At 39.2% G+C, this 20,033-nt stretch overlaps 1 protein-coding gene across 1 annotated transcript in view; it reads right to left on the bottom strand.

Annotated features, from left to right (window-relative positions):
* The window catches only part of LOC117380417 (protein jagged-1b), a 28,308-nt gene extending 9,085 nt beyond the window's left edge, over positions 1–19,223 (bottom strand). Inside the window, exons 1-3 of the mRNA XM_033977220.2 lie at positions 18,654–19,223; positions 15,949–16,266; positions 3,129–3,195 (exon numbers count right to left, since the gene is read on the bottom strand). Coding sequence (XP_033833111.1) covers positions 3,129–3,195; positions 15,949–16,266; positions 18,654–18,866 — 598 coding nt within the window. The 5' untranslated portion in view covers positions 18,867–19,223. The remainder of the gene's footprint in view (positions 1–3,128; positions 3,196–15,948; positions 16,267–18,653) is intronic.
* Positions 19,224–20,033: the final 810 nt, after the last annotated feature.

Genomic DNA, 20,033 nt, shown 5'->3' with positions numbered 1-20,033 from the left:
GTACAGATACAGGTTTAACAGACGACGTTTAGGTTTTAAGTTAAGGTTAGGCAAGTAGTGACTATAGTTAAGGTTAGGATGCGTCGCCAGGAAATGAAAGGAAGGCAATGTAATGTCTCCAAGAAGAATGGAAACCCAATATATGTGTCAGAAAATATGGCAAACTGGGAGTGCTGCTCAGCCCTGTTCCTGTTCCACCTGCACTCCAAACATTCATTAGTCCAGCGCCTCGTTCTCTGGGTTTCCAATTATTACTTCATGACACTGCCAAGTCAAAAGACGATTTCCCCACAACAAAAGGAGACCAGAAGAGAATAGAAATTACCCATTTTTGGACTGACAGTGAAAGTGTGCCAAGTCAAAATGTTCTGTAATGAGATTAACCAAATGTCATCATAATAAGTAGGCACGATACAAGCTGGACAAAGCAACAGGATTTCAAATTTTACACAATAGCATCAGTGAGTGCAGCTCTTTAGAATTAGCAGAGAGGGCTTGACAGTGAAAGGGCTTTTTGTGGAGCCATTAACATAAGACTATATCACAAATTTGAATATTTTCCACTATGTTAGCAGTGGGGGCATAACTAGAACTAGAATAATGAGCTGTGAACAACAATTAGATCTGATTTTTGGTCTCTGTGTTTACGTGCACAGAAGAAAAATGACTATCAAAAACATCCAGTGAGATATGTCAGTTAATAATGTTTTGTTTGGAAAAAATACAATGAATGAATCAATAATTCTTTGAATCTATAAAATATGCTTGTTTATTTTTGTTTTTGCCCCATTTGTTTGGTATTTTTTGGATAATTTCCCTTGTCAAAATGTGTGCACAATCATAAAGAAATCAAATTACTCACATCGGAATACAGTTTACATGACATTTAAAAAAAATATGAAGCTCTAGAAACTCTCTCTAACCTGAAAACTATGAAAACCTATTTTAAACTTCACACAGTAAAAAATCAATATGCCAGCAGCTATAGCTTCTGCGTAAGTAGACTGTGTGTCTCTGATTGATGTCTGGTGTGTTGTTATAAATGTACAATATAGGCTGTATTTGTTTTGACAAAGGCACAAAGTGTAGGTATGTGGGACAAATGTTTCAGAAAACACTGTAGCATTTATTTTGAATTGCTCTCTCTGAACAACAGGAGGCAGCAATCTTGTGGCGATAAGTGTTTCGTCAATTTCTAACTGCACTGAAAATAACCTAGGCTGTATATAACAAGTTTATATATAAAGTCAAATCAATCTGAAGATAAGGTTAGAGGTGGGGAATATATCTAAAAATGTATAATATTGCCATTGTTGTTTTGGAAAATTAAAAAACTACTACTACTACTACTACTACTACTACTACTACTACTACTACTACTACTACTACTACTACTACTACTACTACTACTACTACTACTACTACTACTACTACTACTACTACTAATAATAATAATAATAATAATACACTTGCAGGGTAATCTTCTAAATAAGGGTATAAGTGCAATCATATCACATAATAGTATAAAGTTACAGTAGAATGTTGTTTATATTCAGTTTTACAGAACAGTTATGTTTTGTGCAATACTTAAACTACACCATTTGCTTTCCAAAATGTAATACTGGTATCATCAGATGAGTCACTGGTTTGTCAGGCAAATACATATGTCACTCCCACCCAAATGTAACCAAATGTCAATATGCAGTTTTTACTTTGTCTGGTTGGACGAATGGTACCTTAATTAAAACAAATCCTATTGAAGGTCAGTCAGTTCGATCTCAAATGAATGTCATATTTTTCATTATTCCCAGGAGCTGGTTGAGAAAGGGTACAGAGGCATTATGCTAATCCTTCTTGAGTGACAACACTTGGTAAGTAAATTCAGACTGGTGCCGCATGGATACCACTATTTAGGATGAGCTGCCCTGTCAACCGCAGTGAGCAGCTATAGAGTCTGAAACCTGCCAGGAGCTCAGGTGGAGACAGTATATAATGCAAACAGGAGAATGGTAGGCAAACTGAAGGAGTGTAGGAGTAGATATAGAGGTTCCCAGTTGTACAATATTATATAAACATATTTTTGTGATAATTGTCCTCATATTTATATACTAAAAAGAGCTGTACACAATTTTTTGACAAATTACATGTAACTAAATGATCAGTTTTATTATTTGAAGAGGTTACTTGGTTCACATTAAAGCATTGGATCATATAAGACTTAAACCAGGACTTAACCAGAACTAAACATAGCATTAACAAAGGCCAAACTAGTATCAGAATAAGCACCAGATCTAACAATGCATTTTATTATACTTAATGTATATGTATAATGTGTATATTGTAGACCCCCTCTTTTCAGTTTCTCATTATCTCGGGCAGCCTTTTGAAGGGACTACCATCCCTGTGAGGATCAAACAGTGATATTAGAAGAATGAGGAAAGACATGCCTCTGTGTGTGCTCTGTCTGCACTTTTTATAGCACAAAGCTCACGATGTCGGTCACAGAGATTTAACTGATCAAGACAAGAAACAACAAGGAGACACGCAGGAAATTAAAGGGTCCGGTTTAAAGACCCCTGAACTCATCACTGCAATACAGGCAATGAGAGTTTCACAGGGTTTAAACCACATATAAACTGCTGAATATATGTGGGGTTGAAAGCTGTTGCTTACTGCTAAATGTTTTATCTGGTCTTGTGTTTTGTGGTTTAAACATTTCTTTGCTTGGTTCATCCATATAATAATAAAGTAACAATAAACTGTACCTTGTAGTTAACTATTTTCTACCATTCAAACAACTTAAAATTAGGCCTGTCACAATAATCACTACTGTATCAATCCAATAAATGAGAACTGGGGGCTCTATTGATTTTTGTAATGCAATAATATCTGAGCTGTAGACAATCAAATAAGTAACTTCTTCTATGACTCATTATAGACTATTTGTATATAAGGCTTGCCTGCTTTAGGGTTATTGTCTCAGTGGCATAAAGTAGTTCAATATCATCATTTTGTGTAGAACTAAGCTTCAATCATGACAGGCCTACATAGAATGATTAGTAATTGTAGTCTGAGCACAGATAAAGACCGACATCAGTGTTCAGCTTATTGTTTACTTCTTCATTTACCTGGTTCTGATGCTTCTGTCGTGTCATTGTCAAAGTCCAGTGCTTCCAAGACCAAGGAGAAAGATTTCTGTGGAAAAAGACAAAAATGAAAAGTCATATACGGATGACAAATATACTATATGAAGACAACACAAGTATAAAAAATAAATGCATGTAGAGTTTATTTAGGTTTTTTTTATACCATGTGTATAAACGTGACATTAGAAAAAGCCACTTTGAAGCAAACAAGAAACAAAACTGATTCATTGCCCAGACAATTCAAGGCTACACAGACAATGCTGACTCAAAAATGTCTTTACAACACTTTAAAAATGGACACAATGGTTACACTGAGCACTTTTCAAATAAATCGAGAGAGTAAATATGTTAACTGCATATGCCTACAGTTAACTACATCATATTATAATACCATAATACGTCCACGTAGACCCTTTAAGCCTCGCGTTTAGTGGGAATATGCACAGATGGATTAAGTTACAGCGGCGGCACACAAAGTAGCAGTACAATGCATATAATCAAAGGGCCTATTGACATACAGTAATGCTCGCAGCTAGACTAACCTCAATCACAGCTCACAACAGTAAGGTAACTCTCCTCCTCCTACAAAAGGGAATATGAGCTTGGTTGTTAGAAAAGCCTCTGACATAACTCACCTAAACACAAGCCTAGAGTTTCATTTGTGCTTCAGGTTGGACACAGTAAATGGCTGATGTCATTGACTGCAGTGACATGGGAATACAGGAAACATACAGTATACGTAATGTTACTTTTGTGAATAGTGTAATTAAGATGGTCACACACTATTACGATTTTTAACCTAATTTTCCTCAGATTTTCAGTCACATTTAGTCACTCCCAGTCATCACAAGGTACAGTTATCTTCAGTTGTCTGTCAGAGTCGTGTAGTGCTCTGTCATGACTGTAGTTGTTAAGTGTGGCCGGACAGTCTCTCTGTAGTGGTGCGGACTCCATTCGTGTAGTAAGTGCCCTCCACAACATTCTAAATCTCTCACCACTTAGAAAATCGTGTGTCCTTAGCTAGTCCCTAGTCCCTAGTGTTTTCATAGTCAAATTTTCCACTTTTAAACACTTAAACCAACAGGTGACTCTTTTAAACATTTTAATGTCAGGGTTTGTGGAGTACATACAGCTGAATTTCTTTTCTAGTCACAACATAAATGATGCAAAATGTTTATGCATGTATCAGATGACAGTCTCACTTGGGATTTGGAACTGCAGTTTCTAAGAATATAATTTCCCTTTTATGACCAAAAAATTCAGAGAAGCAGTTACAGCGATATCAATTAAAGTAGCATTGAGCCAAATTCTCATGCTGGGCACACAACCCACATGGCTCCATGGAGACAGAAAGTTAAAGCTAAACTTTGCAACCTTCTTAATGGAGATACACAGGTTTTGCTAAACTTTGGAATGTTCTCATAGACATTCAAATTATATTCTAATTAATTAAGTCTATGGTGGTCTTGAAGTTACAAGTCAGGTCTGTGGAGAGAGAAGCCTGCTTACAATGAGTACATTTGTTTTCTATACTGTTATGCTATGTTCTTCAAGGTGCTTTAGCCATAATGGAATAAATACTTTTATTGCCATTTATAATGACAATTTAAAACCCCAATATTAATATTCTTATCTGGTCAAATGTAAGTTCTCTCCTACACTCTCCTTTCCTGGTCAAGAACGGACTCGCTCTGAAGACGACTTTGAGATAAGAAAAACTATCGCAATGAGGACATATGTTTATTCTGTTTATTCCACAGCACATTCATGAATAATTCAGACCAATGCATTTCCCATAACATAATGTCTGCCTTTCCTCTTCTATAGCACCTGTATGCTTAGCCTTTGAAAAATAAACCAGTAAGAACCATGCAAATCTGCCTCTACCACATGCTTGTGTTGTCGTCTTAAAGGGGCGCATAGATGTGTGGTCACGTCTTTGCTCTGACAGTATAGAGCCTGGGGGGCTGTGGGTGGAGGATGAGCTGTGTGTAGGTGCACAGTGTGGTGGTCTGAAGAAATGCTGAAGTTTGGCTTGAGGCTAAATAAGACATGCGAGCAAGAAGAGCAAGATGGGGCTACTGCAGTAAAAGTGTAAAATGTTGCACCAGAGAAAATTGGTGTGTCAGAAAGTCCTGAGTAAGGGGTTTGCTCAAAGTGGAGGGATATTAAGTACAACTCGCAATCCTATCTGCTGCAGTGACAGGTACAAGCCGTTTTTGGACATTTACAAAGACAGTAATAAAATATGCATATGTCTGATACAAACACTTTAAAAATAGATAGAAAAAAATAATGTCTTTCATCCATACAATTATGATAGAGGTTTTAAATGAGATCCCTTGTCGTGCTGCTGTTATGTTGTTAAATTAAATTGTAGCATTTTATCAAATTATAACTGTAATATGCTAGGATTATAGTAATGCTTTTTCATGCTTTCTGAGGTAAAAGTATTTTTATTTTATGGAAAGCATCTATAAAACAGCACAGATGAGAAGCCCATATATTTTTTGCAATAAAAAGATAAGAAAAAGCTACTACAGACAGACACGTTAAGCCGTTGATTAGCAGGAGCCCTGTGGCTAGTCTGAGTTTGAGATGTGATGCAGACTGACAATAGGTCAAAGTAAGGTGAACCGAAAGGATGATCTGATACATACACATGTAATGCACTAGATTAAAGTGAGTAGAGAATACAGCGATAAGATGAGAGGATATGGAGGTCGCCGAGGAACACACACCCACATGCAGCCACATAGAGATCTTAATGGTAATGAGCTGTGCACTACGAGTTCACCATCAGTTCATTAAGGCCAGAAGACAGCGGGTCGCTCTGTCACTCTGCAGGCTCCACACATCACTTTCAACTACGAAAACCAGTACAGCACAAAAAGAATGAGATTCAAAAATATTTGTTTGTACTACAGCACAGTTTAGAGAAGCAGCAAAAACACAATTAAACAGATCACAGTAAAACAGATTAAATGAGAAGTATATAAACCCACACATTGGTACTATGCAAATAAGTGCAGGTGGGCGGCAGTAAGTAAGTTCTAAAAATACACATTATGAACTAGAACTAAGCTAAAATAACACACAGACTGACACCAAGATAGTTCACATTCACTTTTCTTGATTTGGAGGGTTTTTACCACATTTTTGGCACATTACCAACCTTATAGTTACAATCAAAATGAGCTAGAGTAAACTGCAAATGGACAGTACATAAGACAAATAATCTATGTTGAAAGAATGTGATGAAATTGAAAAAACTAAAGGCAACTCAGTTCTTGTGCCTGTCAAATTTGGATGAACTGAGGGCAGTGGATTTGGAGGAAAAAGACCTACATTTATTTACTACTCTCAAAGTAGCCATCTCTCTCAAAGTCATTGTCAGATAATGTGTTACTCAGCCATGGAACTAACTAGACAAAATATAATGTTGTTGGTACATTCATTCACGGAGGAAGGGAGTATACGCTGTGTTAGGGTCATGCCAATTTTGGTTTCCAAGTTACAATCCCAAAACATGAAATAACCATCATGTAACGATAATGGACTCCTGATTGGGAGAGTGTGATGATGCCATGGCGACAGTGCAGCCCGGTGCAGAGACTTGACCTGCAGGAGGGGAAAGAAAACACCAAACAATGAAGCCCCACGGTGATAAGATCGAGGTCCGCTCTGGAGGTGACGTTTTAGCCTTACACAGGAGCAAACAACATCTCTGTGTTATTTGGACTAGCCATTTGGGGCAGTAATGGCGGCAGTGATGACAGCGGGGAAATGACATAATGGGAGAGGTGTGTGGATGGAGAGGGCATGCAGCGTGTGTGTGGGAGAGATTGATAGGTATAGAAAATACTGTGTTTTTTACTTCTATAGCTTCAATTATACACACTTTTAGACTTCTCATATTTGACAGAGAACATAACATCAAGCATGAGCATCAGTGTTTCATTTTGAACTGTACAGATTGTATTTTTTTCTGTACCGCTTTTGTTTGGGTTTTTGCCCATGGCGTAATTAGCTTTAATAAATCTAAATTCTTGGGACACTAAAGACATGCTCTGTGTATTTATTTATTTCCTAAAATGGGGTCAGGCATGACAAGCAGACACAAGATCACAACTTCATGAGTTTACTCGATAACAAAGTAGATATTATATAGAAAAGTACTAGCAAACTGAAGACAAAAATGAATATGTAAAACGTGTGTTGAGTTTCTGTTACAATATTTATCTTCAAAATGTGCCATCAAATTGTGCCAGATAGGGCTAGTCGATTATGAAGAATTTAAATGATTATATTTATTTCATGATTATTTGAAAGAGCCATTCATGTACTGCAAAAATTTACCTGTAGAGGAAAAATAGACTTTGAACAGAGTTTGTGATGTGTGACTCCGATCCCAGTTTTTGTGGGGGCAGATTCAGCAGCCATATTATTGAGAACAGAATTAATTGTTGATTGATACAATACAATACACTATTCACAATTGAATGCATTGTCTTGGTGCTAGTCCTCAGTCTCTCCAGTCTGGGGGTTTTTGACAATGAAGGCACATTATACGAATATGAAGCTGAGGTTACAGAGTCATGTCTTGTGCATAACGCTGTTCAAATCCAGTATGTTAATCAATATACGATACACAATACATAAAATGTCGCAGTTCACTTCTGCTATTTGAGCTCTATTCTCTGGGGAAATGTTAAAATGATTATTGATGAACAGATGTCTAGTCACATAAGGTAGAAAGGTGGTGTAAAATGTAGACATACTTGAGGCAGTGACCGTCTGACCGGGTCCTCTTTACTCCAGTCTAAATGCACTAAAGCTCAGGATTAACTGTGGCCTGTGCTACTTCAAACCACTGTGCAGACATTTGGGATGCCAACGTCAATTACATGAACCCATCAGCCTTGTCCCTACCACTCCTCCTTTCACCCTCTTCTTTAGGGTCCTATCACAGAGTCTATGCCCGCTGTCTGTGCCCCCTCCCTCTGCCATGCCTCTACTCTCTCAGACATGGGCAGGGTAGGATATCCCGACAAAGCCTGGCTGTACAAACACATCTCTACGACAGGAAGAACTCCCAGCCCTGAGAGAGGAATTTCCCCTTCACTAGCGCACACAGACACACACGATATCGCACACAGGTACACAACATTGGACTGCAGTAACAGTTACTCATAAAGACATCCATCATTTTAACATTTGTTCCTCTTAAGTACAGTGTACACCATAAAGAAAACTTGTAATCACATGTAATCCCCTGTAATCACTATTTATGCCTGCGTGGTATGGCCTGTAAACTAATAGGATCTGTGTACTCTTTGTGCCAGTGACAAGGCAAGCAAATTGAAAGGGTTGTGTCCAGAATAACAAATAAAAAAATAATAAAATACTACCACATCAGTTTTAACGTACTGCAATCAAACATTTGGGAAAACGAACGTATTCCTGGATGTCCGTGGAAGTCTCCAGTAAGATATAACTCATTCAATATCCATCCCTCATGTCAGCAAACCCCATTTAAAATCTAAAAGCAAAGGTAATTACTTCCTCTTACATAGATAAACACATGTTGTACACAAACTCAGGAGCGTGTAAACAGTTGTCATGACAGCAGCTGCAGCTCACACCTGAACTACAAATGAGAAGTGGCGGTAACCAGAGTAACAACGTCATTACCATGCAAAAAACGCAAACCTATTTTACATCAAATCAAAATAAGTATTTGCACTTAACATGATTTTAAGAAAGAATATACTGGCATAGAAAAAGAGCCACTGATGATTACTGTGTTACTACTATATTCTGTCAGATGCTCCCAGAGGACGACTTTCTCTCTGCTTCTATTACTGTTTAATTGACTCAAAGTTAGCTCATGGTGACAGAGACAAAGAAAGGAAATCAATGTCTTAAAAACTGCAGAAGGAACTAAAAAAGCATAACATCACAGAGTATCTTTTTCTTGAATTTCAAAAATCTTGGTAAATATAAGCCAGCGCCTGACATCTCTGAGCCGTGAGGTACGCTCTCATTATTAGACAAAGGGTGGACCCCTGGTGTGCTGCCTGTGTCCCACCTCCCCATGACCTCAGCTGGATAATTACATGTCTCTTCAATTGGGACTTAATTTGGATCAGACTCTTCCTTTGCTCCTTCATGACTCGCTCTGTCACGGTTATACCTCAAACTGCCACTGTCTCAGAGCAGCATCAGACAAGGTTAACTAGCTCAAATGATCTAGCTGTCAGTGTATTCCATGAAATGTGTGAAATGTAGTCTACATAAATGTACATACACCACATCACACCTGAGACAAAACCTGGGACTAAACCTGGACTAGATTAGATTTCATTCATTTATAAAACTTATGAAATTCTTATTGTACCATAGACATAGCTAACGTCTCGCTCCAAATAAGAAGTGATCAGGGCCGCGCTTCTAGCTCCTAGACTCTGACTCCAATTCACATTGGAAAATTGTCATCCCTCTCTCTATAACAGCTGCAGTGAGAATCATCATTTTGGTCTTAAAATGTTTGCATTAACCCACTTGACATGATCCTGGTGTTTTTATTTCGCTATTTTGTCCGTAAATCAAGATATGAATATTAAGAACTCTAAAATCAGGTGCTTTCTTTCCTTGAAGTTGCTCTGGATAGTATTAGCAACAGGTTTGACTTGACACTGCCCGCTCCCTGCTAAACCAGCAGTGCGAGTGGGAAGGGGCGTTACCTTCAACAGTCTCGCTCCGGATTGGCTCTTTAGTTGCTATGATACTCTTGGTAGGAATTCCAAATACAGGATTCGGCTCCAATCCGCTATAACTGCTGGCCCCGATGAGCTTCCTTTGACTGGAGCAGAACTCTATGGATAACATCACACTCACTTAGTCCACTTCTTTATACAGTCTATGGTTTGTACAGACAAAACACAAACTCCCTCAGATTTGCTCACTCCTCATCTCTCTTAGCACTAACCTTCTTCTGTCTCGCACCGCCAACACATTTCTTAGTTTTCCAACCGGATCACACATTTCCAGGTCTGGTTGTCAAAATGTTAAATTACAAACTTAACATGGAAAGTCACATATGTAAGATTTTTATTTATAAACGAAACCTTATTACACCCTATAACAGGCTTCAACATCCGGTCACACTATAAATAATAACAAGTTGTTCTCATTGAGCAACTGCTAGCCTTGTATTAGAAGGGGCATGAAATCTATCTGACAGAACAATAAATAAACATAAAATATATTAAATGCTAAAAACGTAATAAAGACCAAAAGATTAACGCTTGATGACTGCAAACCACGGTAATACAACTTTTTACGTGAATTACTCATCATGCATGAACCCATCAAGCATGAATAAGTCAGTCCCTCACCCCACCCAAACACCTGCTCCCAAATGTACCACCATTGTCCTTTCTCTGCACAAACCACCCACTTCTTGTTCTTCACTGTTACTTATCTCCAGTTTATATTGACTTTTACCCTATGAACATTAATAACCTTCTCAACTCAGACTCAGTGGCCTCCTCCAGCCACGCCCCCTCCTCTTCCTCTTGACTTCCACAGGAAATTACCTTGTCTAGCCAACGCTTGCTTTATATGTGCAGAAAGTGAAAGGGCATCTCTAGAGAGCTTCAGCCTTGTGTGTTTTTGAAATCAAACTATTTATAATTATGCTCTCTCAATTCTCAGTTTTGTATGTTGAAAGTAAAGTGCTTCACATTGTCATAAGATAAAAAAAGACAAGACAAGACAATAGAACCTGTATTGTCCCATGAAGGAAACACTAGAATATAAAAAGAGGAACTGGACTATAGTTATGTGCAGTACATACAATAAATATCAGGAAAATTGCTAACTGGATAAAACTACATTTGCTTGGAAATAAAGCATCAGCAGGTAATGTTCTACTTTAACAAACAGTTGTAATCTCAGTGGGACTTTTTGTTAAATGAAAGACAACAATGATACGTAATGTGGTGCTATACACTACTGCAGCAGAGACATGTGTAATGCATTACCCCTACCTTATTCTCAATAAGTAAACGACATACATCAGAAAGAAAGAGCTTTGGAGTTTAGAGTATTTTGTCAATAATTTTTGGAGCCTCTATCCACAGAAGTGACGACTTCAAAGGTTCACAGCTGCAAGGACAAATCTGAGAAACACTAATCCTAAAGTTTATATCAAAATAGTCTCACAGAGTTATGAGTTATAACACATCCATTTATATATGTATCTGGTAGCAGCATGTTTTCTCACCATAATCCTCTGTATTCGTCTAACCCTAACAATAATTAGTGTGTTCTTGCCCGGAGATGCTCACCATTTTACAATAACCACATCACATTTACATACATTTAAAGGGTGAAAGCGAAATTATTTACATTATTCTATTTGTAGATGGGAAACATTGTTATTATGTAGGGAAATTCTTCAGAAATGCAGTGCACACTGGATGTTATTATGACAAAATTAGAATAGTTAAAATAGTTTGGTGGTTTGTGTTGTAAAAAAAAAGGTTATTGTTAAGCGTAGACGTGTTATTTTGTGGTTGTGTTGTGTTTGGTGATAAACAGTTTTAAAAGAATCTTATTTGGTCCTAATTATGATTATTTCAACATGTCGACACCCATTTTGCAGTCGGTCACCAGCATCTTCAAATAGACTGGGGAGTAGTGGGATTACTGTGTTAATGAGACCTCAGTGCTGTTAGCCAAGTGTAAAACTCAGTGAACGGTGCCACACATGTGAGAATGACATTGCCGCACACACCAAAACAATTTGAATGCACCAGAGTATAGGCTATATACATATATACTTTATTCAAGGGCACAGACATCTACAGACACACACGCTAATGTCAGACTGATCATGTAAATCATTGTTCTTTTCTCTTAGTTAAATAGACTTCCACTCTAAATCCAATTTGCACACAAATGAAATCATTAAAAGATGCATCCCTTGAGACGTTTACCCTCGAGTTATGAACTTATCTCCACAAAACACAAGCGCCAAATCCTCAGTGGAATTAACCTGCTTTGTATTTGATGTGCATGGATTGGCTCAAGCATTCAGCTATAATATGAAGAGAAATGGTTAAGCATTGACAGTCCATGTATACCTATAGTACTATCAGGAAGGAATGTGGGACTGCATAGGTGAGTCAATTATCAGACAAAAGACTAGGAGAGGACAAACGGGAAAGGAAAGAAAGATACAACTATGCTCTCCTCTTCCCTTCACTGATTTCACAAACCGCTTCCCACGTTACAAGAATGCACAGGTTTTTCCATCGTGTGTGGGTCAAATAAGATGCAGTAATCTTGTGAGACAACAGCGTAACAGGTTGAATATATAATGCCATTTGGATGATCTTGGCTGACTACTCTGACTGTATACGTACAGCCAATCATTTGCATGAAGGCAAAGTTTGCATGTTGAATGAGACCTCTGATGGCCTGAGAGCTGTACAGAAAATGCTTTGTTCAGTCTGCTTTTGTTGGCTTTTGATTTTTAACAGTTGTGAAATATATACTTGTGGTGAATGTTGTTCATTCATTGTGGCTGCAGTTTTAAAAACCAAACACACTACATTATATTGCTCTGGTAAAAGCTATGTGATTTACTTATGGCTAAAAATGTATGGCTCTATTATAGGTAAACTAAAACTACACATGGCCACACAAACAGATCAGAATGAAATGGACATGACAGATGATTTTTTTATTCACAAATTCATTGCAAATCCAGCTTTATGTTACGTAAAAATTTGATGAACTTACTATATTTCCACAGAAATCTGCTTATTAAAAATAATATCCATTTTACCTGCACCCAACCATGTTCATTAAAGAAAAGAAATGTCACCATTGCCATAGCAGTCTTTTCAATGGTGAAAGTCATCCAAATAATGCTTACAGAAAGCAGAAACCCATGAATAATAGGCCTATTCATGGGTTTCAAATTCTTATTATATGTGACATTCTGGGAACTAGGGGATAATATTTTGTGTTGAATTGTTGATTGCTATGACAACAGTCCTAATTGATCATGATCAACCTATAGATATGTTGTAAGAATATGAACCCTATAACTTGCATGCCATGGTGTATAATGTGTAATTAGACAGTAATATCTCAGTATTTAGTGAACAAGTTATGAATGTTGTTCTATAATAACCATAGACATGTCACTGTACAAAGCAAGCATGTGTGTGGTAAAAGTACATGTTTTTCCCACGAGCAGCTGTTTCTGGTCTCTGGCACTAAACCGCAATTCCGTTTTTACACATTGCATGAGAATTATGAATGGCTGGGATGTCACCCACATTTCTTTAGGTTAACAATATTTCTATAGCCGTGACCACAGTGTCATTTGTCAAAGGAGTTTTCACAGCCCTAAAGACATCTGACAAAGAAAATGTCTGAGTTACATTGAATTATTAGGGTAATTCTACACTCACTTCCATTCACTAAATCATATCCTATACATCCAATAATGATTTTGGTCTATCACAAGAATGAAACCACTTTATCGGCATCTTGGTGTGGCTCTTTTGTCACCCAAACACATCCAATAGTGAAACCATGCAGGGTTTAAGACATGACACATCAGAGTTTGTAAAAAGCCTTTGAACTTTTCCACTCTCCAGAGAGGCGCCAAAGCTAACCATCCTTCACCACTGAGTGTCTGTGATTTACAACCAAAAGCCAAAACAACACAAATAATGGACAAAAAAAAACTGTGTATAACATAACAACAACAAAAATACTCCTTTGTTGTTCTAGATATAAAATATAAATCAGCTTTCCAGAATCACAATGTCAAATTGTGGTCTCACTAGGCAGTTGAGAGACAATCGTGTTTATGGGGTCATCTTCTACTACACAGTCACATTGTTCAAGACTGAAGTCATAAAACCATGTTACGGTAATGCTTTGAAATGTGCTTTCTGAGGGCTTTGAATGAGAAGGGTCTAAATTAGATTTTGCCAACTTCCCAAAGATACACATTTGTACCATAGGCTTATCAGACTGAAGATTTTTCTAAAACTAACTTAAAAGACTAAAATGTGGTAAAGCAACATGAACCAGACTACATTGTGTGGCCATGTTTTCCGCAATGACATAGGGTGGTTTGTTGTATACCCTATGCAAGCAGTGTGCTCTATTTCTGTGCTCTAACTTAAACAGTCTTTGATCAGTGCAAATGTGTAAACTTGATACACACGTATGTACTTGGGTGATAAGTGGAGAAATACCTTGAAAAAGAGGCCAAACAAACAGGCAGGCCATGGGATGGATAGAGCTCACCTTTCCCCATAATGAGTGCGTTCACCTGTTCATCCCCTCACCTGGGGCACAGGGATCACTCTCCTGCCCCAACATAAAGCAGCTCTTTGAGTCCAAACGGCAAAGGCCACACCCATCTCTAGAAGCCCCCTTCAGCTCCGAGCTAAGCAGCCCTCCAGCCCGACCCTGTAACTGATCCTGCTAGGCTTTCTGACACCAGAAACTTTCTCACACTCGCACACCATCCACAGAGAGGAAAAGTGTGAACAAAGTGTGTATGCAGCACACACACAAAAGTCAACAGGACAAAGATAAGCAAGGATAATTGGCTTTGGGGCACAGGATCTCACAGGTAAATAGGATGATACAAGCTGTGATGTAGAAACTAAGCTAGTGCCGCATCTCTGCACTGGTGTGGAGACTTCAGTAAATCAAACTTCCAGTTCATTGTGTACACCAAAGATGAATACATCATTAGCGTGAAATGGCACAGTGCTGTGGATCTCAATGTTTGGTCAGATCCAAATGTTATTACAACAGCATGAACTTTAAGCCATTAGGCCTTACTGTGTCTATATTTGTAATACTTTTATAATGAAAACAAGCTACGCTGGAACGACTCTGAGTAAACGTCCAAGCATTTTTTTTTTCTATAAGAATAATAAATGAAATAAATAAATTAAAGTACTTGTTCAGGGCCTAAACAAACACAAATTAGTGGAAAGAATTTGGAACTTGCCTAATGGTCCATAATTGTGAAATGGGTTGAAAACACAAGCAGACCATACATTCCCACAAAACCTTCAGACAGTTGACACAAGACTGCATGAGAAAAGGAAAAATACCACATACGCAGGACAACAATCAATATATGCCCCTCGCATCGCTCACCTTTGGTTGTTATAATGGAAAAAGTAATTGATCTGTCTGTTTCAAGACGATTGTTTTGACATCAGAAAACCTGGATGCTCCATCATTGAATAATACAACACACACGGAGGGAGCAGAGAGAGACCCTCTAAGAATTCTTCTAGACTGAAAGCAGAGAGAAGACTGAAGACAGTGAGAGGTTTGAACCCACTAACGAGAAAAAAATAAGACAGCCACACATTAAACACAACTGTTATTTAGATAATATTACACAGTAACCTATTTATAACATAACAGCATGTATGTGACATTACCACTAATATACTTTTCTATACTGGTATTCCTTTATTTCACTTTGAGGCAGCTACATGTTACCACGCCCCATGAGAAATAACACAATTATGTACCATAGAAAACAATCAAAGTCATCTTGTTTCTATTTTCACTAAACCAACCATCAAAAGCCATAGTATCTTGGACATGTAAACCCTCTTTCTTTCAGTGTCATTATTATTCAATGCTCTGCTCAGCTAGAGTAGAATGTTTTACATGAAGCTGAACTGGTTCCCTTGGAAACCACAGAGATAACCCACTCGGCCCCTGTACTCACCGGCCAGGCATATTTGAAGGGAATGACAATGTGCCCATTAGTGTTATCCTCCGCTCCGTGGCTTGGGTGGTAGAGTGAATGAGAGTTCCCACCCAGGACCCCCGTGGTGCCTGTCCCAAACGTGCACGGTCCAGTTGGAAAGACCCTGGCCTGATACTCCTTAAGACATGCCTGGAAATAGGTATCACATTGGTCCCTGGCAGAGCACCGCTGACCCCCGTTGGCCTGCAGGTCGCAGCAAGCCCCATTATGCAGCAGTCCATGGAGATTCTGGAAGTTGCGGATCTGAAGCTCAAACATTCCCACTGCCAAAACAATCTGCGGAAGCAAACAAAATTCATTATTATTTCAATGTTTAAAACAACACCAATGAGTCAAGTCAAACTGCCACTTTTGCAGTCAAAGATCCTTGTATTATGTGTTTTTGGAAGGTTTGTCTATCAAAACAAATATTTTGTCAAGCCCACGAGGTGGAAGTTTATGAAATGTTGCACATCGGGTACCTTCCCATTTGTTTTGGTACCAGTACTTGAAGAATACTTTTTACAATATTGAAAGAAATTCCATTAAATACAATTTGTCTATATTTGTAGGATACCCACAAATCGAAATCAAATTAACAAAAGAAACACGGAGAAACCTTTTGCTCCTCCAGTGGAGTGAATAGTTAGTATTACTATTTAGCTAACATTCTGTTTATTGCCTTGGCCTCCTGAGAAACAAAGAAAATACACATTACCCCCAGAGTGCCATGTTGTGATTTAGTCCTGTTTCCCCAACATGCTACATTTATCTGATGTTTCAGACTGCTGTCATCATGCGAGAAACAAAAGAAAGACAAATTTTACAAATTTGTTAGGATGAGTTTGCCTAGTATCATATCACTTTGTTTTCTTGATTCTATTTTATTTTTTTATTTTTTTTATTTTTGTCTGCGTACCACAACCTCTCCCATCTTATTTTTCTTCCCAGGGGACTATAACACTGAATCTCATTCATATCTCTCCTCCTTTTACTTCTCTGTGTGACAAACAGATTCTACTGTTTTGTTTCTTTTTCTGGCTATCACAGCCTCCTCACATTGTTACAGCTATCTGCCAGTTTAAAGATGAGGTGGAGGTGGTACACACTTCAGTTAACAAGGCCCCCAGAGAGTCCCGGGCCACTGAGGTCAGGTGGGAGTGCTACTGTCTGTCTGTATATCACTGTCGAGGAAACAATAGCTTTTGGTCTGTATCTGGCAAACAGTACATTTTGCCAGTATTTTCATCATCTGCTGCGTAAATATATCTAACAACGCTACACACACACATTCCTGAAATCAACTATCCATTCATAAACTGTAAATACATAAAAATAATTAGATGCTGAGCTGAATATGAGTCAAGCCTCATTGTGGGAGGATGCCCCCCTTTTGCCCCTGTCCCAGAGCAGAGGGGGTGAGGGGGGAGGGGTGAAGTCCCACTCCACATCAAAAGGCTTATGGAGATACAGTGGCGTTCATCACTCGGCATGGTCCTTTCTTCCTCTACTGCACTGTGTGCCCAAGCCATTCCCCACATACCAGCGTTTCAGCGCTTACACGGACCAGACACACACCAGATACACAAGCGGGACCAGTCCAGAGTGGCTTCGTATGAAAACCTGAAGCAACTAAAATTATATATATATGTGTACATGCCAATAGTCTGTTCTGTAATTTTCTGTAGACTATAGTCCAGATTTTTCATGCCCCAAGCCTGCATGGAGTTTTGTCAAGTGGTCTGATTTATATTACCCCAATAAATTATTGTAGTGACACCAAAATGGGGAAAAGGCTAACGGGGAAAAAAATGTAATCCTGCAACAAGGAACTACAAGTCAGTTCACTTTAGGAGCCATGGAGTGATTCAATTGATGATTTTCCCTGCATAGGTTAGTGAACCTTCATTTTAATGCCCGATTGTGCAAAATACAGCTAACAACTATCATATTTTAAGTAAGATTTCTTCGTGCTCATGTTCATGTCCAGAGGCATGTCCTGGCTGTTTAACACGGTAGGCTCCACAGAGAGCAGAGGGAGTGGACAGTGTTGTGCTTCAGCTGCAGGGATGCAGTGAGCTCACACAGACATGCTCACGGTTCACACGCCCCAGAGATGATTTGGCTGTGCCCTGGACTCCACACACCCAGGATGGGGATGCCTGGAGGTTTTAGGGGGAATAACACAGCCACAACATAGAGCTGAGCCCATTCAATAATACTTGATACGTCAAGGGGAAAAGGCATTATCTTGGTTTGATTGACACTGATAGACAATTTGGGGAATAAAATCACCAAGCCCGTTCAGACAGCTTTAGGCAGTGCACAACTAACTGAATCAATACATCCAATAAAGCAGTAGGCAAAATGGCTTTAGGGTGCATGAATTAAACATATTTTGGTCTATAAAATCTATAAATTGACTGTTTTATCCAGCATAAAAACACAATGTGTGCCTTTTCCATGCCAGGTACCGCTGAAGTGTGGGATGGTGTCCGGAGGGCTGAAACAACAGGTGGGCAGAGCGCTATGCAGGGGCTCAGAAATGAGGACAACTCAACAAGAAAAGACTACAGATAATTACAGCATACTAACGCGCAGCTGTGCTCAGAAATGAAGCACAGTCAAAAGTCAGCGTGGGAGCTTTAAGTGGGGTCCAGGAATAGACCTTAATCGGTGCTTACCTGCGGCTGCATCGTGAGCGCAACCAGGAAAATCACAGTCCGCTGCAGGTGGAAGTGTCCTCTGTGGCCCGACGTGCCCATATTTGGGTCTACAGAACATTTTATGGTCCTGTTCCAAGAATTGATTCCAGTTCCACTACGCGCTCCTGGTGTCTCCATCCCTGCGTCAAGTAGCGCGCTCCTCCGTGTCCGCAGTCCTCTCCACTTCATCATGTCCAGTTCAGAAAAAACATAACGAGAGCTACTTGCCCACAGTTTTCACGCGTTGCCCTAGTTCCACTTGGGCATAAACACTCCACTCGCCTATGGGCAAAGCGCTTCCTCCCACCACCACCTGCTTTAAGAAGCTTTAAAGGTCCAATCTGGCGGCTCACTTCACTTGAACTCTCATCCCAATTAACAGGCGCAACTCTCTCTTGGACACAATAGAAAAAACACGTGACAAAGAGGCCACTTGTTTTTTTTTCCTATTCAAAGTTGTGTCCAGTAGCGGAATGATTTGAGGCGCTCCTCTCATCTGAGCGGTGCCCCATCACTTGTCACTCCGATACGAAACCTACCGGCGGCCGCTGAGCCACTGTGGGAAACAATGAGTGCGCGCGAGAGCGGAGGGTGTGTCCTGAGGCAGGGACTATCCGTCTCTTGTCCAAATGGCTCCTCTCTCTCTCTCTCTGTATTTTATAAACTTCTTCTTTGGTTATCTCAGTTCTCAGATTTTCTATTTCTCCTATATAAGTGAATTCTAATTTCAGTCCCATGTGTGCCCAACAAACATCAAAGCTTGTCATCAGAAATAATTAGGCTAAAACGCATTACCAGGTCTCTGCTGGTACCCTAAAACAATAAACGAAACGTGTTTTTTGTTTTGTTACCTGTAGTGTGTTTGTATAACCTATGCTTAGACTTGCTCAATGGATGAGAGCATAGACTGTATAAAGATACACATATATACAGTCTATGGATGAGAGGCATACACTAATAAAGGATTACTGTTCCCCATTTGGCAGATCAAATTAAAACACTGCATATTTTCCAAAGTTTAACTTCTTACAATGTATTGCCTTTATTGCAGCCAATCTATAATGAGATTCTGCACCAACCCCTTCCTCGCCTTCGGTCTGGTCTATCAATGGCGTGTTGCTCAAGACCTTCCCTGACAACCGCTGGTGTTTCCGCGGCTTGGCACTCCGCACTGACCCGGGCTCAGAACAGAGTTACTCTTCAGGAGCCGACCCTTCATTTGCATAGAGCAGAGGGCAGTGACCTTCAAGCACGGACAGAGTTACAGGCGAACCAATGGACGTACACATTTCTTAAGTGAGAGGAGGAGACTTTTATTATGGGCGTACTCTGGGCGTACCTGGAGAAAGGTTTAAAACG

Source organism: Periophthalmus magnuspinnatus, chromosome 13 (assembly GCF_009829125.3).
Source record: "Periophthalmus magnuspinnatus isolate fPerMag1 chromosome 13, fPerMag1.2.pri, whole genome shotgun sequence".
NCBI lineage: Eukaryota > Metazoa > Chordata > Actinopteri > Gobiiformes > Gobiidae > Periophthalmus > Periophthalmus magnuspinnatus.
Note: the sequence above shows the minus strand (reverse complement) of the source record. Positions and strands in the feature narration are given on the sequence as shown.